This window comes from Hetaerina americana, unplaced genomic scaffold (genome assembly GCF_022747635.1).
Source record: "Hetaerina americana unplaced genomic scaffold, ioHetAmer1.1.p SCAF_5, whole genome shotgun sequence".
Taxonomy (NCBI): domain Eukaryota; kingdom Metazoa; phylum Arthropoda; class Insecta; order Odonata; family Calopterygidae; genus Hetaerina; species Hetaerina americana.
The window spans coordinates 77,738,486-77,761,775 of record NW_027287095.1 but is presented as its reverse complement, the minus strand read 5'-3'; the positions used below and the strand labels follow the sequence as shown (position 1 = coordinate 77,761,775).

The following is a 23,290-nucleotide window of genomic DNA, read 5'->3' as shown; positions in this document are numbered from 1 at the left end:
GAAGTTATTGCTGTAGATTTCGTTGGGGGAAGTCATGATCTTATTTTGCCAACAATTAATATAATGAACAACTTTGGCATACTACCAGTGAACACCCTCAATTAATATTTTCTGTTAAAGGCATATTCAAATAAGCATTTACTTGTACCAAATGTCTTGATATCACGTTATGTTTCCAAACATGTCCTAGAAACCACAAAGAAAAACTTGCCTACCTTTGAAATTGATAGAAAAAAAGCAATTATTAAGAACGCTGCGTGTATGTTTCAAAGCCCTCTTTGATGTATTTTTGAATCCTGGTCATTTTCTGGGTAATATTTTGGGCCTTATCGCCAACCCCAAGCTTAATCATTGAAAAGGATTATTGCCAAGTATATTACATAAATGCAGCAATATAGTTAGAAACGAATAATTTGTAAAGTACACAAAACAACGCAATGAAAATCAGGCAGTTCAAAATGACATCTTTAATTAGTATTATATGGTAATCAATTCCAATCGTACAATATTTTGTTAATGTGTTCATTAATACGAGCCGAAAAAGTTTTAAACAACTGCATTCTTCAATGGAAAATATTTTCGGGCGAATGCAGTTATTGAAATGTTTATCTATCAAACGTAGCGATTCCAATTGCTTCCATCCTCTGGAAGTAAGCCATTGGTTACTAGGAGCACAATGTCTACGATCCACCATATACCAACACCACCGAGGGTCAGCAGTTTCCCCACTCCGGTGCCAGTGTGGCTCAGGCAGAATCTGTCCATTCCAAGAAATCCAAGTAGTATGCTATAAATTAGAGTTGTCGCGAAGTAATTCCCACTGTATCTGGAAATGTAGAGATTTCTAGCGGTGAAGGTGAACAATGACAAAATTTCTAGAATATACTTCAGTAAACTCACTTAATGCATGGAAAACCTCCACGAACAAAGCTCCTATTGCCAAAGCATTCAATATCCGGTAGTACGGTACATGTTGTATTTGCTTTCTCGACATCTTCATAGCGATAACCACCAAACTAAATAGGAGTGGGACAACTTTAATGACAACCACTGAACTGAATATATACATGCAATTGGAACTTACAATCACCTTGACACATCCCAGTCCGGTATCCTCTTTCGCAGTCTTGTTTCCCTTGTTATCTATTAGCGGGTCACAATCCAAAAATTCTAAGGGACTGAGTAACAAGACAAGGCGTTAATCGTACTCAAAACTAGGTAACCCCAGATTTTGTGTCTACTTACAGAAAACAACACTGCACCAGAGGGCCATGGGGTAAATACGGCAGCGACTCGTCCACTTGACTAGTTTTATTCGTGTCATCACCATGAGCAGTAAAGAAAAAGGTGAAAAATGCTAGACTATGGGCGATTTTTACTCTCATTATTTATATCTTTAATGTCATACGAATAACGTAATACTCTTCCAATTTCATGTTAACGGTTATTTTCAAAAGTGATGATATGGGTCATCTTATAATAATGCCATAACGAAGGCGTGACACAATTTTTATATTAGATAAACTTTAAAAGGAGACTAATTCTATAGACTGGACCAATAATTGCCTTATAAAATTAAATTATATTAAATAAACGGACACAAATATTGTGGCATTTACGACCATTTATCACGAAAAGAAGAATACCGACAATAACTGTTCGCTGCGACATCTACTGATAATCACGCTGTAGTAGACTTACGCCATATTGACCGTACGGATACGTCAAGCTTCATTGGAAGAAAGAGATTTTTAGAAGCGATGTTCCCGACGTTCGTTCAGTTTTCTGAATAATTTTCAGTGTTTGGACTTAGACAGCAGTGTTGTATTCAATAATTAGTGCTATAATGAGTTGCTCGGATTTAATGAAACCCTCCGAACACAAGCGTAACGAGAGCGGTAACATGGGTGACGTTCTTGGAAAAGAATGTGAGGATGGTGAAAAAGATGAACTTCATGAAGATGAGTTCGCTGATGAAGTGCGTGAGGAAGCTGATGGTGCTCCGAGTGTTGATGAGCAAACGTCACTAGCTTGTGGGCAACCTGTGGGCTACGAATTCAAGCAAGCCGATGAGGCTAAGGTATGGAACTAGGCCGTTATAGATGGCACAAATGGGATTCATTCAAAAAATAAGACATTACGTACGACTGCCGTAGTATGTCAAGTGCTTGAGTGATTGTATTTTCATGAATTTTCCGCTTATTAATAAGTATTTCACGATTGCATCGTGCAATTTCTTATTTGTGTAATCCTAAATATTGTACGAAGCTGGTGCCACATATCATGTGATTATTTCCTTTTTTAAAGGGAGCGGCAGCAGTACCCGAAGAAACGGCTGCGTCTGCTGTAAATACATCTAACAGTGTTGTCCGGGACGACAAACAGTGTGCTTGCGAGGCATGTAAAAACAGAAGGTGGGAAAATACTTATTTTTTTTCGATTAGTTTTTATTTTATCACTCAGGCGAGTCAAAGTAATTTGTAGCAGGGCCTGCATTATTACTACTTTGGTTGGATTAAGCATTAATTTGAATGCATTAGGCATTAATATTATTCTTCTTAATTAAAAAGGTTTCTTTCTATTAATCCGTCGTATCAATATCGTAAAAGAAAGCTTTCGAAGTGAAGTAATGAAATGGTTTAACTACATTTATATTTCGAATGGACGATGTGTGTCGTATCTTTTTACTAATTAATTGAATTATTATTGTATGCTCGTCAGAAAGTTAAAATTACAAATCCGTGGTATAGTTACGGGAGGCTTAATAAACTTAATAGATTTTGTGTCATTTGAAATTAGTGTTTAAATTATTTTCTACGCGTATCCCTTTTGGGAAGGTCACACGACTTACATTCGGATCCCTAATGACGGAATAATAATTATATGCATATAGAATAAGTTAAATAAATTCAATAGTGGTGTTTGGAGTTGATGCCATTGTCAATTTTATCTATTTTAAGTTCATATATGCATGTTTTGTAGACTGATTTTAAAGGATTACGCTTCAGTCTTAAGTTTTGACTGAGTTACATAGGGTCCCATATCAAGTTGAAAGAAATGTATTAATTATTTTCAGAGTTTTGAAATTAGTGTGTTATGTATGCGTTGCAGCTTACAGCATGTTTTGTAGCATACATGTATAGCATAGTTGGAATAATTATTGCCTCAATGCTACGGCCTTTTCGCATAACCTATCTATGCAACAATGAAAAAATGTATATTTTCCAAAACTCTCCTTCCATGGGTGTTGATTTCTTATAATTTGATGCATAGCCCGTATGAATTCAGAATAGCTGCCTTATTTTTCACCCTGAATGTGCAAGTTCAATTTCCACCCATATCATGTATGCCTCCCAATTGGTCAATGCTGCTTGCAGTATTGCTGTGCAACTCAGCACTTCTTTTATAAATGGAGTGATGTGCATGATAATAACATCCCTTTATAGTTAAAATGTGAATTGAAAATGGGACTCTTTCATTTGCCTATTTAATAGTATATTTTCATTGTTTGCCAGGTATTGTTTTCAAAGGTAATGTTCTTTTAAATTTCAGAAGACACGGTGTAAAATGGTACAGATAACATACTTGAATATATGTATTCCTTTCATTAATGCTAGAAGTGCTTGAGCAGTCGTTTTTACAATTTTTTGGAATTCAAGTTATCTACTTTCACACCAATCTGTACCAATGTTTGACATTTTGAGACTTGTAAGGGGCATTAATATGTATCTACATGGAAAACATTTTTTCGTGGATTACTACCTTATTTAATTATTTGCTGATGCACGGAAAAGTGAATAAGCGATCAGTTTGGTCCTTGTCATAAAATCTGAAAAAAATATTTCTTAAATTCATCCTGCCTTTCTGAAGACTCAAATGTTTTCATCATGCATAGTTATCTTAGTTAGAAATATTATGAATTGGCTAAGTTCACCCTATATCATTATAACATTCATTTTTATTATGACTTCTAAATATTACTGGGTCATTACATGGTATATATCAGACAAATCAAAAGCATAATACACTGCTTGTAATGCATGTTAAACGTCCCATGTGGAATTTTTCCTCAGTTGCACTAGTTCTGAAACAAAATCAAGTTTGCTCCCCCCCTGGCTCCTAAATTCATACAATGGGACTCATGTTCTTTTTCCCTTGCCCTCTTTTCTAACTTTTCAAATAGTTTGAAATGTATTATCATAATTGAACTTAGAAATGCTACCATTCATGGGGCCTTAAGGTTGGTCAGTAGAAGATTGACGTATGAATTTCGTAGTGGTTATTTTTTTATTCCAATATGTATCATGGGTGGCATTTTATTTCAAGGGATTACAAATGTTCTGTTTTTTGCCAAACCCATCAATAAGAAGCCACAAACACCAATCAATGTCAAAGTAGTTTGTGACTAACTGTAACAAATTAAAGGTCCATGTAGATTCATATGGTCAATGGCAAATGAAGATGACAAATCTGATCTAAACGGTGGTTGACATGGATTCTAAATACTTACATCATGGCTATCCATCTCCTAGGGAGTTGTCCCTGCCCAGAAATAGGTCACTATGCTAAAGGTCAGCCAGCTCAAAATTCATCAAAATAGTGGTGAAATGTACCAGATGTGCATCAAATCAAAAGATGAGAATGGCAACATGCATATACATTGGTGTGTAATTATCCCTCCCCATGGCCTACAACATTGATGTGACAGAAGGGCATATGCATTCTGATGACCCCTGAAGCTGTGCTGGTGGGATTAATGATAATTGCTCCTGGTAGGGTCGCCTATGCCAGATAGGTTGAAGTGTAAGGCCAAGACAAAAGGTAATCTATGCAGGACCTCTTTCTCAGTTGCTGCGAAGGCATCTGATCTAAAGTGCAGTAGCGATTTCAAGTGCTGTTTTCTCATTGAAAGTACTATTGAGGAAGGCAGCCAACTCAATTATTGTCTCATGAAACAATCACAAAAAAGATTTTAGTCCTGGCAATTATAGGACTTAAGTCTGGTTGACTTTGTGTTGTGTCTAGCAATGGGATAAGCAAGGCTTGTGCAGTTGAAATCCTTGGTAAGCAAAATCAACAACAACAGCACAGCAGAGGATAAGGCCTGGTGAGAATAGGGATTAGGTTGTTAGGATGATGCTGAAGACAGAGAAATTAGAAAATATAAATCATGAGATTATTGAACAATATAGGGAGAAGAGGCATAGTAAACATTGATCAGGTGAGTGGTAGATAATTATTAGAAGTAGTAAAGCTGAACCCACAAGCTTGTCATTATTCTGGCTACATGTATAGAACAATCATAGAGAGGAAGAAATAAGGTATTCAATCAATTAGTGGAAATAATTGTGGGTTTTCCTGGAAGAAAAGATCTGCATTGAGGAGATGGCATGAGGTAGTAGGTTAAGGAATAGATGAGATGAGGTAGAGAACTATGGTTTTGGAATAAGTCATGACTGTGAGGATAAGGGATGTTTTCTTCAGGATGGAATTTAATCATATCAAACCCTTATTTTAAATACAATTGACGTAGGTGTATGAAAAATGTCTAAGGATTCAGACAGATATTAGGTAGACTAAATTAAGGTTAGGCACACATTTAGGAATGAAATGAATAATTTGTGTAGTTTCCCTGGAGCAAGTTCAGATTCATTTAGCATTCAGGTCATAAATTAGTCCTAATTAAGTTTAATAGTAATATATTTTATTTGCCCAAAGATCATATTACAAAAATATCTAGTGGATGGGGTATGTGCATGACATAAGCATGTCAAAAAAGAGTAAAATCCATACAGGCTCAATTGACGTACAAAATATGGTACTAACAGTTGCATAAAATGTTGCCCAAAAACGTACACAAATATCCTTTAAAAATTTGCCTGCCGAGAAAGTAAAACAGGGAAGATGGTTGAGGAAATAGAATGTAGAAGCATTAACGGTAGGAACTTGGTATTTTTGTATAAACTGTGGCAATATCATCTTTTATCTAATGCAAATCACGTTTAATCTCTTCATTCTCATTTAAGATGATATTTATTGCATTGTATTATCTTATTGCTAGCCATGCCCTGATCATTAGCTTATGTAGTAAAAAATTTCAAGTTCATTGTATGTTGCCTAGCATGAAAGATTTTTCTGTAGTTACAGGAACACCATTCATTAAAATACTAGAAAATGCTGCAGTTTTGGGGATTTGTGTAAACTTGGTGGAAATAATAATTGATAATTTCGTTTCTTGTTCGGCTATATCATCACAAATTGATAGTGTATTAAATTGTGCCCAAATTATTTTGGCTAGGTTAAGACTTAGTGTTTTTGGTAGCTTCTATTAAAGGTTCTAAAGAAGTCTAGTATTAAGAAGATAAAAATGTCAACTGAGCATAAAGTTTTCAAAGTATTATTAAAGCCTTGAAGTACTTGTATTTCAATATTATCCAGAATTTGGTCACTGAAATGTGAAAAAATATTGAAAATGGAGATTAACTTATCAGAAGTCTTTAAAAATTTGGTGATAATAAATTAAACACAGTCACTTGTGCACACTATCCACGAGTTTAGATGTGTTGATGCATTTTCGCTAAAACCCTTTCAATTCTTGGCGGCTTGAAACAAATTCAAAAACTTCAATTACAAGTATATTAAAATGAACATTGATAGTGTCATTCAACACCACATTATATGTAGGACTTCAATATACCGCAGCACTCAGGAACTGGCTGCAAAACGGAGGGAGAAGGCGACACTAATTTGCAGTCTCGCCTTTCTCTTGAGATGCCGGGATGAAGGAGTAATTCCAACCTTCGCCAAGCTTAAATCCTCGGTGAAGACACCAAAAGCAGAACGTATCCTTGAGCGGGCTAGCAAAGCCTTAGTCCGTGAAAGGATTCATGAGAAGAGGAGACTACTGGACGCCAACGCCAAACACGGGAGAAATCTTCACCTGCGGCTTACCACTCTACTCTCACCTTTCGATTGGGAATTCATTGACCGAATCACAATGGCCATGGCAGAATCACTTCTGACGCAGGAAACGAAGAAATTGGACAAGAAATTTGACCATCTACAAGGACGACGACCACAGGCACCAGCAATCGACCAAAACCGAGTGGTAGTTAACCTAACTGACGCTGAGATTGACGACGCCACCAGAGCAGTTCTCTCCAAAGGATTAAACTTTGCACCAGCGCCGCAGACGATTCCCATCAAAGACATTATTGGAGGGATAGAACAAGCGGTGAGGAACGTGTCTCAGGACGTGGCAGAGGAAGTAAGGGCCGAAGTCTCCACGTTCCTCAAGAGGGCCAAACCACCGAAGGCTAATCTTAAGCAAAGTGAACTCTCTGCCCTCCGGAGACTATCAAGGAACAAAGACATCACCATCCTGCCGGCAGACAAGGGAAACGCCACCGTAATTTTGAAAACAGAAGACTATCGGCGGAAGATTTTAGACCTTCTAGGCGATGCGGCATACCGGAAGCTGTCCCGGGACCCCACGGAATCCATTACGAAGCGGACTGTTGAACTCATCAAAAAATCCAATATCCCTACGGAGATCTCTCGGAACCTGCGGCCACAGGCACCAGCTCCACCACGAATGTATGGTCTACCAAAGATCCATAAAACTGGAATCCCGCTACGACCGATCGTCAGCGCCATCGGCTCACCAACATATAATCTCGCCAAATATCTAACAGGCGTTTTAGCGCCGCACGTCGGGAACTGTAGCCATCATGTGAAAAACTCCGCGGACTTCATCAACACTCTTCGGGGAATCCACCTAAATCCATCGGACATCATGATCAGCCTGGACGTAGTGTCATTATTCACCAGAGTGCCACTCCAGGAAACTCTTTCTCTCCTAGAGAAGAAGTTTGACGCCGACACAGTGAAGCTTTTTCACCACGCCCTTACGTCGACTTACTTCACCTTTGACAACAGCTACTATGAGCAGAAGGACGGAGTGGCCATGGGGTCCCCACTGTCACCGGCCATTGCCAATTTCTTCATGGAAGAATTTGAGGAACATGCGCTCCAATCAGCCCCCTACCGGCCAAAACATTTTTATCGGTACGTGGATGATACTTTTGTTATCTGGCCACATGGGGTTGACACCCTGAAGCCGTTCTTGGACCACATGAACAGCCGACACCCAAGCATCCAATTCACTATGGAATCAGAGGAAGAAGGAAAATTGCCATTCCTCGACATACTCATCCATAGGAAAGAAGACGGGAGTCTGAGCCATAAGGTATACAGGAAGCCGACTCATACCGACTTATACCTGAACGCGAAAAGTCACCACCATCCAGCACAACGGTCGGCGGTTCTTTCATCCTTGCTGCATAGAGCCAAAGTCATTTCCGACCAGCAGAGCCTTCCTGCAGAACTCGGACATCTGAAGAAGACATTCCGGGAAAATGGTTTCAGTCCGCGAGAAATCTCCATGGCCCTGAAAAGGGCCTTCGGAGAAAAAAGGGAGAGACGTGAAGAAGAGCGGAAACCGTTGGCCAACGCATTCCTGCCGTACATCTCTACGGTATCTGGCAAGATTTCGCGCATTTTGCGCAATCATAACATACGGACAGTGCACCTACCACCCAAAAAACTAAGACAAGTCTTAGTTCGCGCCAAAGACCCCGCCGGACTGAAATTGCCTGGTGTCTACAGCATACCATGCGAGTGTGGCGAAGAATACATCGGTGAGACGGGAAGAACGATTGAGACCCGAATTAAAGAACATAAGCGTCATCTCCGACTCTACCAACCATCAAAATCGGCGGTTGCGGAGCATGCCATTGATTGCGACCACGCGATACGCTGGGAAGAAACCAAAATGCTCCACCATTCCAAAGGCTACTGGGACCGCCTCACCAAGGAGGCAATTGAAATACGACTCTCTAAGAATAACTTTAACAGAGACGAGGGTTTCAGCCTAAGCAGGACATGGAACCCGATCCTGAAAATGGCGGGAAAACGTGCTCGGCCTCCGCCAATCAGAAGGGACCCAACATGACCTAAGCAGGACATGGGACCCAATCCTGAAAAAGGCGGGAAAACGTGCTCGGCCTCCGCCAATCAGAAGGGACCCAACATGACCACCGAGGATATATAAACCGGCACCTTCAGACTGACATCATCGGCCCTGATGACGATGGAAAAGGATTTCATCGAAACGTCGGCAGCGATGGAGATGGAGGAGATTACCCGGATGAAATCCCGAGAAGAATTCACTGCCACCACATTATATGGCTTTCACATAACACTTAGCAAACACTTCTCACCTAAGTTCTCTTTCTTCTATTATTTTTACTGCTAACATGCCTCAAGTGCCCCATGTACACACTTCAATGTTTATATTTAGTTGTCATTTATGATTTTCCAATTAGACCCAAGTTTCTAAGCATTAACCGTTGTGGCTGTCAAGATAGACTTACCAAACTGACAACATTAATTGCATTTTTTCTGCACAAAACAATATTAATTTGTATTAATGTGGTTTGATTTTACTTGGGGTGTTAAAAATTTTAACTTGAAGCTCTGAGATAAAGTGATTTCACATCAAATATCATCTAAATGTCATACACCCCTACCATTATATCTTGTGGGGAATTGTGATAAAAAATAGAGCTTGTATTAATTTTTATCATATGTTCATGTGCACGGTCGTTTAATTGAGCTTACACAAGATTACGCCTCGTGGTGAGTCACCATTATTTTTGGATATACTACCTTGATCAAAAAGTTCCCGGAATAACCACCGTGTGGCGCTCCCATCGTTCCGATTTGAGTTCTGTTTTTTTTGTTAAATTGGTACATCTGTTGTTGATATTCCCTTTAAATCTTAGTGTCATAACTTGACATTTGCAAAAGTTACGTAGCCAAGAGTACATCTATCTCTGTGTGTGTTGGCGATTTTTTACAATTTCAGAAATGGATTTAAATTTGCAACAACGAACTTGTATTAAATTTTGCGTAAAAAACGGATTTAGTGGCGCACGGACGTTGGAAATGTTGGAAAAGTGTTTCGGCAACGATTCTCTAAAAAAAACGGTCGTTTACCAGTGGCACGAGCGGTTCAGAAGTGGTCGTGAGTCAATCGAAGATGATGAACGCAGTGGCAGACCATCGACATCGAAAGTCGGTGAAAAAATTGATAAAGTAAAAGAAATGTTGGTCAATAACCGCAAATTAACCATCAGAGAAATAGCGGAGGACTTGAACATTGCTTATGGATCCGCCCAAGACATTGTGGTTAATGATTTGGGTTTCCGTCGTGTAGCAGCAAAGTTGGTTCAAAATTTCATGCAAAAAAGAGACCGTGTTGACGTCGCAAAAGACATGATTTGCGAGGCTGAATCCGATCCCACATTCATCAAAAGGGTCATTATTGGAGACGAGACGTGGGTTTATGAGTACGACACGCAATCCAGACATCAGGCAAGTGAATGGCGTTCACCAAATGAGCCGAGACCAAAAAAACCACGTCGTTTTCAGTCAAAAAAGAAGGCAATGCTGACGGTTTTCATGGATTACAACGGTGTAGTGCATCATGAATTTTTGCCAGAAGGCCAGACAGTAAACAAAGAGTATTATTTGGGCGTTATGAGACGTTTGCGTGAAGCAATTCGCCGAAAGAGACCAGAAATGTGGGCAGAAAACTCGTGGATTTTGCACCATGATAACGCACCGTCGCACAGTGCTATCATTATTCGTAATTTTTTGACGAAAAATGCAACAAATACCATCCAACAGCCACCGAATTCACCTGATTTGGCTCCCTGTGACTTCTTTCTGTTCAATCGAGTTAAAAAACCATTACGGGGAACGCGTTTTAGCAGCCGAGAGGAAGTAATGGAAAAATCGCAGGAAGCACTGATGGACATACCGAAAACCGACCGTAACTTTTGCAAATGTCAAGTTATGACACTAAGATTTAAAGGGAATATCAACAACAGATGTACCAATTTAACAAAAAAAACAGAACTCAAATCGGAACGATGGGAGCGCCACACGGTAATTATTCCGGGAACTTTTTGATCAAGGTAGTATTCCAAGTAATGTCATTCACTCCATAATCTCTAAATAAATAGCTGTTTAGCCTTCTCCAACTTAACAATGCTATAATATACTTGCTTTTAAACATTAATGAATTCATCTTGTACTTGGTGAAATATGAAAATATGGTCCACTTATCTCCTTTTAGGTGTAAAACATTTTTATACTACACAGTTTTTTGATTTTATTCAACAATTCTCTGTTATAGTTTGAGAAATAATTACTCTGTAATTGTTTCCTTCCCTCTTATATTTTTGACTTAATAACATTTATATAAGATTTACACTCTTATTTTGTAGATTACAAGTTATGCTAAAATTGTTGTTTACAATTAAAATTTGCGAGCATAAATAATTTTTGTGCATTTAATAAGTGTTTCCTCATGCTTTACATTATACTAAATATACTTTCTATAATCACTCTTTTTCCAATTTCTAAATTCTCTCTTCTGTGACCTCTTCTTCACACTTAATCAACTTACCTAAATTTTCCTCATCATTAATGCGTGCATAATCCATACAAAAATGCTCAGATGACCGAAGAAATGATGGTGCGCGTTATCTGATGAAAATTGAAAAAAAATCCAAACATTTACATACCAATGTACGCAGTAATTTAAAGAAGAGTATCGCAAAAATAAATGCCTTTCTAATTGCATTTATTTTATACAGATCTTCTACTTTTACAGTTATTTCATCTCATAAATCCATGAGAAAAAGACAAAACATATAATTTCTGAACATCATTTATTCTAATGCGTAGTAGTTCTTGATCCTAATACATAGTACTTCACATATATTAGAGTACGTCGTAATATTTATATATGATACGATAGGTAGATCAGTCAAATCCAAGAAATTTGTCACCCAAATCAAAATTAAATGAATTAAGTGCATTGATTATCTCTTCAGGCACATAAGAGTTCACTCTCCGAAGTTCACTCTTCTTTATCTTCTAGCACTGGCGTTTACATATTGCCTAAAGATTTTTCAACTCCATTTTTTACACAAGTTACTCTGAAACCCTGCCAAATCCACAGGATATACTGGCTAATTTCTTCGTATGACACTTTTTAATCCTTCCCGATTCTGTGTAGTCTTTCATGCCAGACATCCTCCACTAGAAAAAAACTTTTATTTAAAAGATGTATTAATGGATGAATCCTGGCAGCCTCGCGGTTTCCTTTTTATTTTCCAAAATTGGTGAATTCCAGCTTAAACATCTCCGTACACAATTTTCTTCTCCATGGGTAATTTTCTTGTGAAAATTCCAAATTACAAGAGCTTAACTCAATTCAGGTTTGAAACAATCACCATGTAGGTGGCACTTTCATAGAACTTAATAGAAGCACCAATACTAACAAAGCGAAGTAAACCTAACAAAAGAGAAAATCCTATTTCATTCATTCTCTTATTTTTTTGTATTTGATTTCCTGAAAGTTAATGTATATAGCAGATAAATGGGCCCTCAAACCTGTCTTGTTTCAACTTACGACTCATAGCAAAAAAGCAATAATGGGGCATATTGTGTTGGCTTGCAAATATTGTTTATTTTTTTATCCTATTGTTGTTTGCCATTAATTTCAATGTCCTGGCTCCAATCTTCTGTGTACTTATGGTAGATATAGCCTCAGGCAATTATGATTTCATGTATTCATTGGTTGTTACCATCTATTAGTGTATGGATATACACGTATTTTTATGCACAATACCAATAATTTGTGCATGCATATATAATGTTTGCGTGCATATATATCTACATATAAGGTTAACTGTGACGAAAGACCGACCTGTTTCATGTAAAAGTGGATCTGAGTTAAAAATCTTAGTGCTAAATATTCAGTGCTTAAGTAACAAACTTGTGGGTCTTGAAGCTGTGACTACAAGTGAAAAACCTGACATAATCTGTATCTGTGAACATTGGCTAAAAGACGTGACTGTATCAATCCCAGGTTATGTAATTGGTGACGCTTTCTGCCGTCAAAATCATCAACATGGTGGTGTTGTTATTTTTGTCAAAGATAGCCTAGTTTTTAATTCTATTTCACGTAACATAAGTAAACTCAATGATGAATTAACGTTTGAATGCTCGGCTGTAAGGCTTACAATGGCTGACCATGCTTTGGTTGTCCTGGTTATTTATAGGTCTCCCCTGGCTTGCTATGTGTCATTTCTCGAAAAACTCGAGAATTTATTGTATAATATAACTAATCATTCGTCCAGACCCTCAATTATACTTACTGGGGACCTCAATTGCAACCTGATGGTTGATGGTAAAGATCAAAGACAACTATTGCAAGTTTTTGACACATATAACATGAAACCACTAGTAAGTTCCCCTACCAGGATAACAGCAAAGAGTAAAACTCTGTTAGACAATGTCTTCACAGATTATCCTGAAAGCAGTACTGAAACCAAAGTATTTGATCCTGCAGTGTCAGATCACTCCGTGATTTTGTCTACTTTTTATTTGTGTAAAAATGCTTCATCATCATCATCCAGGGCCTTAAAATACCAGAGGCACTTCAGTGAGTCGAATGTTAACTATTTTCGGGTGTTGCTTAACCAGCACAACTGGGTGGGGTCATTTCAGTTGACCAATGTTAATGAAAATTTCGAAGTCTTCTACAGTTACTTCATACATTACCTAAACCTTGCTTTTCCTTATGAGCCAGTTAAAATTAGGAGAGGTAATAAGAAAAGCTGGCTTATGCCCGAAATCCGCAGTATGTCAAAAAAATTGAAAACTATGTACTTACAGATTGAATCTTCTAGTGACAGCACAACATACCAGCTTTACTCCCAGCAAAAAAGAGAGTTCAGGTATTTAATAAAGCAGGCAAAAAAGGAGTATAATGATAGGCGGATTAGGAATGCCTCTAATTTCTCAAAAGTAGCATGGGAAATCATAAAAAGCAACAGCAACTTAAATTCCATGGTTTTGCCTCTCCAGGTAAATGATAACATTGGCAACTTAATCACGGAACCAGGTAAAATATCCAATGCTTTTAATAAAGCTTTTTTGTCTCTACCTAATTCCCCACATCCTGTGCCTTCAGGGCCCATGTCAATCAATAATGCAACTTATACATCAATGTATCTTAAACCCTGTGATGTGAGTGAATTATGCTATTATCTCAATAAGATAGGGAAAAAACACTCTGCTGACATTGATGGTGTGACTGGAAAGTTATTAAAAGACTGTGGAGATCTCATTCTAGCACCACTGCTAATGCTGGTGAACCAGTCCTTGGCTGAGGGCATTTACCCGAATTCCCTTAAAATGGCTAAGGTTTTACCAATTTATAAGAACAAAGGGGACCGAAACGATTTAAAAAACTATAGACCAATATCTATCATTTCACAATTTGGTAAAATTCTCGAGTGTGTTTTCTGCAAAAGACTGGTTGATTATCTTGAAAGCCAAAATGTGCTATCAGACAACCAGTTTGGCTTCCGCAAGGGAAAGTCAACTAATCTTGCTCTTTTTGAAGCTATCAATTATATAATTCAAGAGATTGACTCTAAATGTCAGGTTTTGGGAATTTTCTATGATCTGAGCAAAGCATTTGATACTGTAGACCACAGTAAGTTGATATCAAAATGTGAGCTATTGGGCATCAGGGGAGTAGCACTGAGCTGGCTAAAGTCCTATCTTGCAAATCGGCAACAAAGGGTGGCCTACAAAAATGATGGAGAAATTTACCTCTCCACCCCCCTGGAGGTCAACAGAGGGGTACCACAGGGGTCAGTGCTTGGACCTATACTTTTTCTAATTTTTATTAATGATCTTCCTGGGCAGCTGCAGTTAAATGGTTCTAAAAAATGTGTTATTTATGCTGACGATGTGAGTGCAATGACACCCAGTAAAAATTTATGGGATCTGGCTGTGGCTGGTGATCTTCTGACGAAAACTATGTCTACATGGTGCAAATGTAATAATCTGGTTCTCAATGTTGAAAAAACTCATGCAGTGGTCTTCTCATCTCTGCACAGCACAATTGATAACTCTTTTTCAACATATGGTAGTAATTTAAATTTTGTAAGTAATTTTAAGTTCCTAGGACTTCATGTAGACTGTAACCTCAAATGGAATTTCCACGTTTTGAACTTAATTAAAAAGTTAAATTCTGTGTACTACTTACTCTCCATAATAAGACACACTGTAAGTCAAAATGTGTTGATTATGTTGTACTATGGATCATTTCATTCAAGAATTTCTTATGGAATCGTATTGTGGGGACTGCCCTCTCACCTTCTCAGTGTTCTAAAGATACAGAAAAAGATGGTGAGAATTATGTGCAATGAAAATTATTATGCACACTGTCGACCTCTCTTGAGAAAGTTAAAATTGTTAACTGCTCCCTGTGTATATATCTATCAATCTATAATGCTTGTTAAAAATTATAGTGCAGATTTTGAAACGAACAATAGCATTCACCTGTACAATACAAGACAATGCAACAACCTGCATGTAAAATCAACAAACTTAACTATGGCTGCAAATGGTCCTAAATCAATGTGTATAAAATTATATAATAACCTACCTATATGTATTAAAAAAGAAGAGCGTGAACCAGTATTCAAGAAAATGGTCCGAGAATACCTCTCTGATAAGTGTTTTTACAGCATCAAAGAATACCTGAGACCTAATTCATAAATGTTCATTCCTTCCTTTTATCCTTGTAACACTTGTTTCTTGTAATACTTTCTATTTTTTGTAAACCATGACATGTCCTATACACTTGCTAGAGCTACTATGCACAGTGTCTCTTGGATGAATAAAATATTATTATTATTATTATACAAAGTGTGGCATCTAGACCCATTCAAGATAACTATGAAGCCATGGGCGCTTGTCTATTTAAATTCATGATAACTACAAAGTTCTGGTGGTGCATTATACGTAAAGTGCTCGTTATCGATGGGAAAGTATGGTAATTGTCACCAAATAATGCATATGGCTCACTTTCATAATGAACATCACTATTATATATATTTTCAAAATACTCCCTCCAAGTCTTCTAATCTACCTTCAAACTGGAAATGATCACTCATATTATTTGTTGCAGTCATCCCTTCCCTTGCTTAGCCCTTTATGCCTATAAGAAAATATTTCATTTTATCTTCCAATTCATTCTTCATTTTTCAGCTTTTGCATTCACATACTTTCCTTACTTATTATGTAACATGCTGGCACGACAACACCATGGTCGTGAAATATTAATTCTTTACTGTGGAAGTGTCAAGTTTCTTTTTACCCTTTTATAGCAGAACTTAATCTTCCTTCATTTTACCCCGATATTCATTTTTGTAATTTCCAAATTATGATGTTTTTACCATTCTGGACTCTTTCTGAACCCTTGTTTTCTTGATTGCTGTCTCTCACATTTGTATTCTGTGAAATCATATGAAATAGTGCTCTTGGTAGTAATACAGTGAAATAATGCTCTAAGAAACACCTCTTTCAATTCTATAAAAATAATAAATTTGTGGTTAAACCATGTGTTCTCGATACATAATACATTTCCAATTTTATCTTTCATGAAAGGTACAGGGCCCTAACAATGAATATCATGACTAGTTGTAGCCTCAACAGAGCGGTGGATGGGGGTCCGACCGGTCGGCTCGGTAGAGGGGTCCCCCACCTCTCAGGTGCACTTAAGCTCAGTCACCTCCAGGCATGCGTTGAGACAGGAGGTGGATTTTTGTGGCATGTGATTGTTTGTGGTGTCGTAGCACCAGCATTGTGCGCACCGTTGAGCAACGCTACGCTGTGAAGTTTTGAGTTAAACTCAAGAAATCTCAATTGGAGACCCTTGAACTAATTAAACAGGCTTATGGGGATGATGCTTTAAGCCGCACAAGAGTTTTTGAGTGGCACAAAATGTTTGAGGAAGGCCGGAAGCTCGTCAAAGACGAGCACCGCGTCGGATGCCCAACGACCGCTGAATGGATTCTCAGGTGGCCAAAGTGAAAAAAGTTTTGGACTCTGACAGTCATTTAACCATCACCCTTATCAGTGAGGAGACCAGTAATTTTAATGATAACTGCAATAAATTTTGATTTTTGGTACCAGTCCCGATACTTATTGTAAGGACCCTGTATCTCTCCTAATAGTGGCTCAATCATTCATGCCTCCTAATACAGTTATTTCACCATGGGCCATGTTATCATAAGACCTCTAATTTATTCCAATAATTCATCATTAAAACCATATGTAATCCTCAACTGCTGCTGAGGAAGGGTACATCACAACTCTTCTAACTCCTAATTACCTTATTTACAGTTTAGCCTTCCCAGTCAGAATTAAGCCTACTTCAAGTTAATGCATACCAGTTTCTGAAAACACTGTCAAACCATTTAAATCAGTTTCAATGAGATCAGTCCACTAGCACATTTTTACTTTGATGTACTGGGCATTTATCTGTTTCATAATCATTTTAGTTATTAATTCTTGTTCCTTTCCGTGCATATTTTTCATATACCTGGTGACAATAGTATGTATAGGTAGCATTCCTATGTCCATCTCATGATAGGTGATTCTTATGCAACATAAGCTGTACATAATGGTTTTGATAACCATTGCTTGTGTTCTCACCTCTAGGAGATTGAAGATTCAAGGCTTATGATTGAAATAATCCTTGTGTTTTTATTTGTTTAAAATCACTCTCATTGTTTCCTGATGGACCTTGGGTGTAGAGTGTTAATTATTATATTAATAGATCTATCTGGAACATTCTCTGAGCTGATGTTTTCTTTGTAAATTTCCCTTCATCAAGATTTTATTAATTAGTTTGCTGGAGGAGTATACAATGAATTCACAACTATGATTTATATTTTAAACCATTCATAGTTCATGTCAATACCTCGAATGTCAAGTTAAGTATGGAATTATAAAAATTAATACCTCTTTCTAGTAGTGTTATGAGTTGCCTTTTTGCCCTTTTGGCCAAGGTAACTTTTAAATCTCTTTTTATTAGATGATCATTCTTCCTGCTAGTGATACTCAGCCTAACTTAGATTCATGATTTAAATTAATGAAAATATGTCCCTCTAAATTAGTCAGAGCCATAATTAATGTTCAAAATAAACAGGTTGTCTGCATTGAACAACTAGACAGAAATATGTGCTTACAATAAAACATAGTAATTCTCACTGGATTGTTAATATGATGACGTTGTCAATATGGTCATTGTGGTTTGACATATTCACTAATAAACAATAATGGATCTTACCCATTCAATATTTATTTTATGTCAACCGTTCGTGTTGAAATATGGGTTGCAGATGCAGCAGCAAGTGCTTTTTAAACATTGTCATTGAAACATTAGGTATGGACATAGCTTATTTGTGACCTTGTGTATGTGGTCATGTGTTACCATGTCATTGTTTTGTTGTTTATTTGATTCAGCGGAAATGTTTCACTTATGTAAATGGTTCCGAAACAGCATGATAAACTATTTTTTAGAGTGAATTCAATGCATTTATTATTGGTCAGTACACTGTATGACACAAAAAGATCCTTATCCATTTTTTGCTTTAATTCAAACATGGATTCTTCAAATTGAAAGATCTCAGTTACTGATCCATTTGAAAGAGATCATATGGTGTGTCACCATTAGCACCTGAAATGTGCTCATTTTAACTGATTTGCAGTTTAATTTTTGACTCCCTGAACTGGATATAGTTTCTCATATTCTCAATTCATTAAAAAGATGTTATGGGACAAATGTTTTAGGGATTATTTGAGGCTAAATAAAAAGCTATTTACTTTAGAAATTCACCATGTCTCTCTCATTTATTGAATGGTTTCCCTGATCACTGTTAACAGTTATTCTCAGAAAGTGTTGCTCTGCAGTTATCTCTAAATAAAAATAGTTTCTTCTAGATATTAATAAAATTCATCAGCTCCTTTTGCATGTACTTCATTGTCTTGAAGTTAATATTATTTAGTTTGTTGTAACTTCATATCTTTTATATACTTGAGGTAGTAAAGTTATTTAAGACACTAGATTCTTTCCATTAGTTGTTTTGTATTCTTTAAATCTAGTCTCTAATGGGACAATTTTTAAAGTGATTCTTCAATTATTTAGTTTTCGGTGGTGTGTTTTAATTTATGGATTGAAAACGTTTTTATTTACTCTCCCAGGGATTCAGCCGCTGAACAGATGGAGGAACTGCGAAGGCTCCAAGCTTATTGGCTGGAGGTGAGGCAAGATATCCGGCAGATTTACAGAATGGCAATGGAAGGCAATATTGGAGACAATAGCAAGGCTGAAGAATGGCCAAATGAATCAAAGATGAAGGACCTCATACAGCAGTGAGTTTCAACTCTTTTTTCTATACAAAGGTTCTGAAGGACTTGGCTGTCAACAGTGTCTAGTCCCAAATTTTGTGATCAGTTTTGGATAAAGGATAAATGCTTTGGCTGTAAGAGGATGTTTTCAAGATATGGTTGACAATAATATACAAATATTTTTGAAAATTTTTTGATGAAAATATGAGTTTATTTCCTCTATTCTGTCCATGTAATTCCCTTTTTCCTTTTCTGAACCTGCAAAATGGCCTTCATTTTCAAATTACCTGTGAGTAGTGATAACTGTTAGCCTTTTCCACAAAGTTGACACTACCAGCTACTGAAGAAGATGAGATACAGTGATGTTAATTTAAATGTTATACAGCCATATCTAATTAATAATTGCAAATCCATTGGAGACATTAAAATGAATGGGTTGACATTTTGGGCAACTAAGTACAAACGTGTGCTTATTTACCTGAGAATTATACCTTATCTGTTAAATGCCTACTTGTACCAGATTTTATGCCAGATTGGTGTATTTTCAGATTGAATCAAAATAATTGTATTTATGTTTTACATGAATTCAGTCTCTCATACCAAATAAAACAATTTTAATATTAATTTTGTCCATTTGTAACATTTTACGTACAAATATAATACATGATAAGATATAAAGTACATATTATTATACTAGGCAAGTACATTTAACACTATATCATGCATTCTTTTGCTGTGTAGTATGACTTTAACTAAGGGGTGTATGTAAAATTATAAGCGTGTTGATAACCGCTGAAAGAATGCATGTTAATTTATCATTCATTCATTGAGAGTACCTCACTAATGTCTTTTGTTCACATTGAAATTTTCATCACCTTGATCACAGCCCTTTTAAATTATGGGCTACAAAAGTTAATTAAGCATAAAATTTTCCTTGTTTTTGACCTCTTAAGTGTGGTTTATTTCTTGTTCAAAGCCTTTCTAACATGTGTGTGTATATAGAAAGATTTCTGAATCTAAATTACATATAGCTGAATGATACTGATTACTTGATTAACTTTCATTCAAAGTCCTCAGTTCTATCAATTTGAATCTGACAGTACAAGTGTTTAAGAAGAATGACTAAGATAGCATATGACAATTCTGATGTCAATTTTCACATGCCCAATGGTTAACTTTCTCTTTATGAGATGGATTCAGAAGCTTCTCGGGTGAATCATAAAGTCTGAAGGAGGTCATGAAATCGCCTACTGAGAATTATATGTGACATTCTGTAAATAGTAGCACTTCAGGTTCACATTTGTGTTTAAATGCTAAACCACAGGTGTTTGTTCCAGGTTGTGTGTTCAAGATCCTCACCAACTCTATCAAAGGTTGGAGTCACAGGTTCAAGAATTTGTGATTGAAGCAAAAGTTAGACTGTTGGAACTTCTTCACCGGGAAGAAAAAACCCCATCATTAGCTAAGATCTTTCTTACAGGTATGTTTCTTGTGAAAATATATTAAATCTTTGAATGCATTTAGAAATGAATAGAAGAGCATTTGGGGTGCTTAATTATGTTATTCTTATTTGTTTTAAACGATTAATTTTAGAATTGAATTTGCTTTTATTATATTTTACACAACTGGTAGTATTATCTGTTAACCAGCTCTCAATGCTGATGGATAATTTTTTATAATTATTTTGCCAGTTGTTAAAAGGAAATACATTTTGAAAATAATTTCATATTCTTTGTATCAACTCCATAAATCATTGATTCTATTGGCTCATGCCATCTTAGCTAATCATTAATTAAATTTCAAAAGAGTTAAACAATTTAAGGGGGTTTCAGAAATAATCACTATTGAAGAAATTCAAAGTAATAATTTTAGTTCATGCATTTGAGTACATATGCCAGGAGGAGTCAACCATTTTAATATTTTGATCCAAAAGCGGAATACATTTTACTCTGATCAATTACAGGTAAGGCAAGTATATCTTAAAATACATATTAATTAATTAACTAATCACTTAATCATGTTATTTTTTGTGATGTAGATAATGTGTTTACATAATTGGGGTACTAACTTCCCCTGCCTTGTCCATGTGTGACTGCTTGCAGAGTATAATTTAAATGTCAGCAGTTAGTTATATTAGCCTTTGATTTGCTGTGAATGTTTAATTAATGCATTGAAATTCTTCGTAGGCCTTCTTGAGGGTTACAAGAAATTGTGCCTTGCCTCCTTGCGATTGGCTCCTTTGCTTCAGCAGCTTGAGACAGAGCACCTGCGCCGCTTTGGTCTCACATGGGATGTCCTTAACAAGCATCTTTATCAGAGCTGTGTATATACTGACCCTTTAGTTCAGAATAATTTGCCAGCTTTCATTACTCAGGTAAGCTTAATTTGTCCATTTTTATTTGTGTTGGTAAAGAGGTCATGTATTTAAATAGATGTAATTATTTATTTTCAGCTTCGTACTCTTCTACCTGGGCAGGACCAAAAGGAGTATACAGAATTAGTTTTGCAGTACTTGTCCTTTGATGATGAGATGACTCATATTGGAACATTATGGCGAGATGTTGAAACACGTATATTGGAATATAAGTTAGTATTTTCATTCTATTGACTTATTCAGTATTCTTTGAACAAATGTTTTTCTTTCCCTATATTTTTTGTACCATCACTATTACCTCTTTTATTCATTAACTATTATTGTTACACCACTTATTATGATTATGATTTTTTTTACAGCAATGAGCAAGCTACACTGAAAGCCAAACAGAGAATGCTAAGGGAAGACTGGGAGCTGTTTAAAGCTCATAGGAAATTTTTTCATCAGCAGTTATGGAAAAAGAACAATGGGTATGTGTTGAATTAAATAATATGAAATTTTTCTGTCCGAAATTTTCACTGGCTTTTTATGAAACATGAGAAGGTCTATCACATATTTCTGTTCTTTAAGTTATATAGAATTTGAAAACTTTTAATTAAGAAAATTTGTATAATACTTAGCAAAAAGTTAAGAATATAATATGAACAATGTTTGATGGGATTTATACTGAATCCCTATGAAAAAAATGTGTAAAACATTCTTAAAAGCTATTCTTATCTACTATTGCACTCCAGTGCCACTGATCCAGTAACATATTTGCAATTATCATTGGTCAGTGCACCATAAGATACAAAAAATCCTTAGCTATTTTTTTTGCATTTATCTAACCATTCCATCGTGGATTCTTTAAATTGAAAAATTTCAGATATTGATCCATTGGAAAGACATCATATGGTGTGTCACCATTAGCACCTCAAAACATGTGCTCATTTTATTTGAGTTTACAATTTTAACTTTTGACTGCCTGCATTGGATATGTATTTGCGGGTATTGTCAACTCCAGCACAGAAATATTGGTTTAGACATGTCTTCGAGGTAAAATAAAAATTATTTCATTTTGAACTTTGCTCTCATTATTGACTGGTTTCCTTTCTTCATAAGCATACTTGCGCTTAGCTTAGCTATGTACAATTAGAGCCCTTGTAATTAAGAAAATTTATATAAAACCCAAAGAATTTGTTATTTCATTTAATCAATCCCTCATAGGAGCTGTACTGGATCTCTACGATACAAATTTACATACAGCATTCTTTTCTCTTTAATCAGTGAGGTTTATGCTTGTATGAAATTGGATGCTGAACTTGTAGGAGTTTTTATTGATTTACTCTTGATCTGGGAAAGAAGGTTAAGATTGATCCGTTAACTCTTAGCTTTGAATTAATATTAATTCCAGAAAGTTAGCAGGCAGGTTTGGAAAGTCTAATGTAACTGAAGGATGAAAGAGTTGGCAGGATGTGCAGGGTGTGGCTGGACAAAATTCATTTTGAAATGCCCACCATTTTATACAACATATAGAGATCTCCATTGGTGCCGAAATAAGCTTGTCGTATGGAAACTATCCCA

General features: G+C 36.4%; 2 protein-coding genes across 5 annotated transcripts in view; one reads left to right on the top strand and one right to left on the bottom strand.

Annotated features, from left to right (window-relative positions):
* Positions 1-452: 452 nt before the first annotated feature.
* Positions 453-1,816, bottom strand: amrt (TM2 domain-containing protein 2 amaretto). 4 transcript variants are annotated; one of them, XM_071593027.1, is made up of 5 exons: positions 1,702-1,816; positions 1,246-1,305; positions 1,091-1,178; positions 901-1,016; positions 453-844 (listed from the first exon to the last, which is right to left on the bottom strand). In XM_071593027.1, exons 1-5 carry the CDS (start codon positions 1,704-1,706, stop codon positions 613-615), a joined length of 501 nt encoding a protein of 166 aa, XP_071449128.1. In that variant the 5' UTR covers positions 1,707-1,816; the 3' UTR covers positions 453-612. The 4 variants fall into 4 exon arrangements, with proteins under 4 accessions (XP_071449128.1, XP_071449126.1, XP_071449124.1 ...); XM_071593025.1 differs by lacking the exon at positions 1,702-1,816 and adding an exon at positions 1,600-1,644; XM_071593023.1 differs by lacking the exon at positions 1,702-1,816 and having other exon boundaries at positions 1,246-1,560.
* Positions 1,817-1,846: 30 nt separating this feature from the next.
* LOC139694438 (protein FAM193A-like) overlaps positions 1,847-23,290 on the top strand; it is a 57,608-nt gene continuing 36,164 nt past the window's right edge. The window contains exons 1-7 of the mRNA XM_071593022.1: positions 1,847-2,080; positions 2,308-2,414; positions 19,207-19,377; positions 20,691-20,833; positions 21,540-21,727; positions 21,806-21,939; positions 22,087-22,197. Of these exons, the coding sequence (XP_071449123.1) occupies positions 1,847-2,080; positions 2,308-2,414; positions 19,207-19,377; positions 20,691-20,833; positions 21,540-21,727; positions 21,806-21,939; positions 22,087-22,197 (1,088 nt within the window). The remainder of the gene's footprint in view (positions 2,081-2,307; positions 2,415-19,206; positions 19,378-20,690; positions 20,834-21,539; positions 21,728-21,805; positions 21,940-22,086; positions 22,198-23,290) is intronic.

Coding starts and splice junctions, on each gene's coding strand:
- amrt (XM_071593023.1), bottom strand. CDS start 1,385: ATGAGAGTAAAAATCGCCCATAGTCTAGCATTTTTCACCTTTTTCTTT. Junction 1,179..1,245: donor CTGGTGCAGTGTTGTTTTCT/GTAAGTAGACAC, acceptor CTTGTTACTCAG/TCCCTTAGAATTTTTGGATT. Junction 1,017..1,090: donor CCGGACTGGGATGTGTCAAG/GTGATTGTAAGT, acceptor ACTCCTATTTAG/TTTGGTGGTTATCGCTATGA.